The following is a 4,603-nucleotide window of genomic DNA, read 5'->3' as shown; positions in this document are numbered from 1 at the left end:
ATTACCTAGATCTAATGGCTGTTGAAAGCAGAGCTCTGGATTCCTGCATCGGTCCCCACTCATATTCTCACCACTACTTTGGGTTATTTAAATGCATTTCTCAGCTGGGAATAGAGTGTTGGGGGTGCCTATAGGCCATACCTTCCTCCTGTACTTAAACCTTAGACCTAAGAATCTAGATACTTTGTTTTCACCCAAAGAAGAATGAGCAGTGCAATTCTCAGCTGCCTGAGATGGTCCCACAAATGCCCCAGGTATTTTCTTTGCTTTTGACTTTGTCTGGATATACTGGAATAGGAGATAAAGCTGGCCGATCCCAATCTTCCTAGACAACATAATTTAGGCTCTAGTGGAAAACATGGGTTGGGCAATTTGGGGGGTTGTAGGGAAAGCAGGGGAGACAGACTGCTGGCTATTTCTCCTTGATGTCTCTCAGTCCCTGATTCTTCTTTTCTGGTGTCTCCAGGGAAAAGGACCTTCATAGTTAAAGAATCATTTTATCCTGCATAACTCTCTATAAGGAGAGACTTACAGAGCCAGAGGTCAGACCCTACCCTACCTCACCTAAGTTCTTGGTCTCAGTTGAGCCTTGTGGCCCTGACCAGCCCAGAGTGTCTAGGTGGATTCCTGAGTTTACCCTTTGTCTCGAGGCTGCTGTATAAAGCTCTGTCCATCCTAACCCTTGATCCCACTGCACCTTTGCTGAGGAAAGGTCCAGAAGTCAAATGGACTCAAAGACTCCCCTAGTCTCACTCTAGGTCAAGGAACAGAGAAGCCAAAGTTCCCATTGCACAACCTGGCGAGGAGCTCTGTACATAAGCAGAGTACCTGTGCAAGGACTCGGTAAGAAAGATAAATGCAAGACTCCATGTTCACCATCATCAAAACTTTAAAGACGGGGCAAACTGGACACTGAGCCAAGCATGAGGCTCTTCTGAAGCGCTGGCAGGCATTCTTTGTCAGCTCATTCCATGCTCTAGCCAGCTCTTAAGGGGAAGCAAATCCCACAAATACCGATGCAGAAGCTCACCTGAGGGAGGATCTCTGGTCCCTTGCTGGACTGCTTTTCCTACTTCTGGACCTCGGAGCTCATTCCTGGAATGATCTATCTGGAGCTGGATCAGCAACCCTGGACTAAGGGCCTTCAGTTATCTCCCTGATCTCTGGCAAGCCTGACACATTAAAAGGTAGAATTGAACTCAGCACACCAATCTCACGGGAGCTGCCTTGCTCAGCGGGTCACCTCCAGGCATGACACAAGTAAACTCCTCCTCCCCCTTTCCCAGACAATCAGCTTTCATTCTTCCTGATGACAACTCCTTCATCATTCTGTCATCAATTCCTCTAAACAAAGGCTACTTCAAAACCTGTAAGATTTGATCTCTTCCCCACAAAACCTACTCCTAGCAACCTTCTCTTGCTTGGCTTCCCCACCAATCCTTCTGTTTTCTTCAGCTTTTGCATCCATATTCAAGATCTCTCTATATATATAATGCCATATTTTCTATTGCCACTACCATGGGCTAGCTGGAGTATTATGCCAGCTAGCCTGGAAGGGGTGAATAATAGGCAAGGATCTGACATTGAATTTGAGTGCTTTCTCAGGGGAACAGGCTGTGTACTCAAGAATCTATGGTGGTTGGGTACCCTCAGGAGCCTACCTCTTCTGCTGTAGCATGTGAAGCTGATCCAAGTGCTGATCCCAGTCTTGCTCTCTGACCCACCAGCTGAGAAGTTTCTGGAGTTGGATCCAAGGCCTTTTTGCCCCCATGTCTTCTTGCAAGCACTTGCAACTTGTGCGAGTCTGATGGAAGGAGCCCGTCTAGGATGACAGCAGCTGGAGAGGCTAGTCCGCTGGGTGAAGACCTAGGTCGGTGTATCTCCTAGGAGGCTGTCGGGTGTGAGTGTGCTGCATGTGCACTGAAGAATTAGCCACCTTCTGGGAGAAGGGGAGGAGACCTTCACATAGTTGGGCCTGGGGGCACAAGGCAGCCTGGAGTAGGGAGGGGGAAAGGGGAGGAACCTTCTTGGTTCTTGGCAGTAGTGGGCTGGGCAGCTGAGACTGGGAGAGGCTGAGGGGTTGGGCCAAGGAATTTGAAGATAATCTTGAAGGTGAAACAGGTACCCTGGGATGCAGAGCTTAGAAGACTCCTAGGGGCTTCTGTGTGACTCCTGATGGTGGAGAGCAAGAATTGAAAATGATTAGAGTACAGAGAAATCATGGGAAACGTTTTAGGAGTGAGATAGCAGGTGTGGGTTTTAATGAGGCAGCGTCACTTAATTAAACAGTATCTTGCATTGGCTTTCTTATGGTTTTTAATGAGACATGTTGGTATTATTGAATGTACTCCTTCAAAGGACCTGTGAGGTCAGTGGAAATAAGGCAAGAGTTGCTTTTGAATGAGAAGATACTGTACTGAGAGAGAGTGTTCTGTCTCAATCCCTGGGCTTGAGACAGAACTGAAACAGGCTTTGAAGTTGGAATCTTAGCTCTCCAGGCCTTTCTGCTTCTTGGGAAACTTTAATATATATATATATATATATATATATATATATATATATATATATAAACTTTTATTTTCCGATATTAACTTGTAGTTTGGAAATTTTGATAATATTCATCTACATAAATATCTGAAATATTCAATAATCTGCTAAGATTTAATTTTAAAGAACAAATATAGAGCTGGGGAGTTGGGTTAGAAGCTAAGAATGTGTCCCAGAATCCACTTTTAAGAGACTTGGGAAAGATATGAGAGACTTGAGTGGGATATACTTGAGACCTTCCCATAGAGAACTTTGGGACCTTGAGACTGTCTTCTTTTGACATAAGCAAGAAAGCTCTGATCCAGAGAGCAAAATAACCTCTAGAACAGGGCAAGGGAGGAAAGGAAAGGAAATATGGAGAGGAAGAGGACATGCCTGAGACACAGAGAAACTGTTCTTACCCAGGGAGTAGGGAGGGTCACCTTGTGGGGCATTTTTATGCCTCACTGGGGGTTGGGACATTGTGGGTGCTAATGGTCTCTGAAACCTGTGGACTTCCAGCCTAAGGAGATGCAGGGAGCGATAAGATTGAGGTGGGGGTTATAGATGTGCTGATATGTAGAGGGGGAGCTGGTCAAGAATGGTGCACTTGGCAAGGAATTACTAAGCCCATAAAGCTAATCCTTGAGGGGGTAGGGGGAGGGGCTGTGGTGGAGGAGTCTGGCTCAATCAGGGACACACAGAGCAGGTGCAGTCACCAAGGACATTGGCCCTAAGTCCCTGAAGGAAGAGAAGGAGCAACCACCCATAGGTCTTCAATCTTTTATTGCCCCTCTTGCCCAAACTAGGTTCTTCAATTGGAGGGGTATGAATAAGGAACCTGGGTGGGGGCCACGTTGTCCGTTGTCCCATCACCATCCATCTCAGTAGGTAAAACAGAGTTTTGAATCTTTCCTCCTTTGGCTTTTCTCTCCACCACGCCTTCCCTCTGATAATAGCCTATATTGTCACATTGTTGTCCTTTCTTGTCTTCGTTTTCTACTCGGTACCCCTGCAGCTTTCTGCATTGAGCACCACTGCAGCCCCTCTTCCAGATAGCGCCTTCTCCGGTCATTGTAACCCCAGCACGGCAGCTGCATTTTAGTGGCAGGCTTGCCACCTCATTGTTGAGTCCAGGAGATGTTTCCCACCCACTCACAAGTATCTAGGAGGAGGAAATATGCAGCACTACAGCTGAACACCATGCTAACAGCAGTTATCATTAGATGGTAGAATTGTTAGGCCTTTTTTTGTTCCTGGTGCTTTTGAGTGTTTTATACTTTGCAAGAAGAGAAAAATGAGGACATTACTGGCTCCTGCTTGACTCACTTCTTCCGAAGCTGAGTGTCAGACAGGTGAATTGGTAAAGAGGTAGAAGTCATTAATAATGAGCCCAAGTTGGTTCGTCCCACTCCAAGGTGCCCCTCCCACTATTGCCCTCCTCATTCATGTCTCCAGAGCAGTAGGTTTCTCTGCATACCAGGGAACTAAGAAGCTCCTCCTCCAAAATAGCCAGGAGGAGATTCGTGATTTTACTTTTTTCCATTCATTCATCATTCGCTGGATCTGCAGGTCAATGGGTACGAGGCTGGGGTAAGTAAGGTCACTGCATTTTTACACCTTTATGCCACCACCATAAAGTGCCCTTCTATATCACTCCCCAGTCTCCTGTCACCTGGTTTGGAGCTCAAGGAAGTAAGAGCTAGAGTCTGGCAGGCTCCATGTGAGTGTGCCTGCTAGCATGGGTTCCCTTCATGGGAAAGGAATTTCATCTCTCATCTTATCTTCTCGTTTCTCCAATTCTTTCTTGTACAAAAGTGTATGTTCGTGTATATCCCCTGACACCTGTGTTTGCGTGTAAGAAAGAGTGATATGAATGGGCCTTCCCTGTCCTTGTACCCAGTTGGCTGCTCATGGCCCGTGTCTGTTTTTCTTTTTCCAAGAAAGACCTTCATACTGTATTCCCAACCCAGCACCCCCGAGTCCGCTCTGCCAGCTAGCCGACAGGTCTGACTTGTGGAGGGAGCTGGCACCCAGGTGCAGGTCTTCTCCTCTCCAATTCCATTATTTGGGGTCT

At 46.7% G+C, this 4,603-nt stretch overlaps 1 protein-coding gene across 1 annotated transcript in view; it reads right to left on the bottom strand.

Moving 5' to 3' along the window:
- Trpv5 (transient receptor potential cation channel subfamily V member 5) overlaps window positions 1-1,808 on the bottom strand; it is a 27,414-nt gene extending 25,606 nt beyond the window's left edge. Inside the window, exon 1 of the mRNA XM_028876428.2 lies at window positions 1,662-1,808. Coding sequence (XP_028732261.1) covers window positions 1,662-1,771 — 110 coding nt within the window. The 5' untranslated portion in view covers window positions 1,772-1,808. The remainder of the gene's footprint in view (window positions 1-1,661) is intronic.
- Window positions 1,809-4,603: the final 2,795 nt, after the last annotated feature.

The sequence above is a fragment of the Peromyscus leucopus genome, chromosome 3, assembly GCF_004664715.2.
Source record: "Peromyscus leucopus breed LL Stock chromosome 3, UCI_PerLeu_2.1, whole genome shotgun sequence".
NCBI lineage: Eukaryota > Metazoa > Chordata > Mammalia > Rodentia > Cricetidae > Peromyscus > Peromyscus leucopus.
Note: the sequence above shows the minus strand (reverse complement) of the source record. Positions and strands in the feature narration are given on the sequence as shown.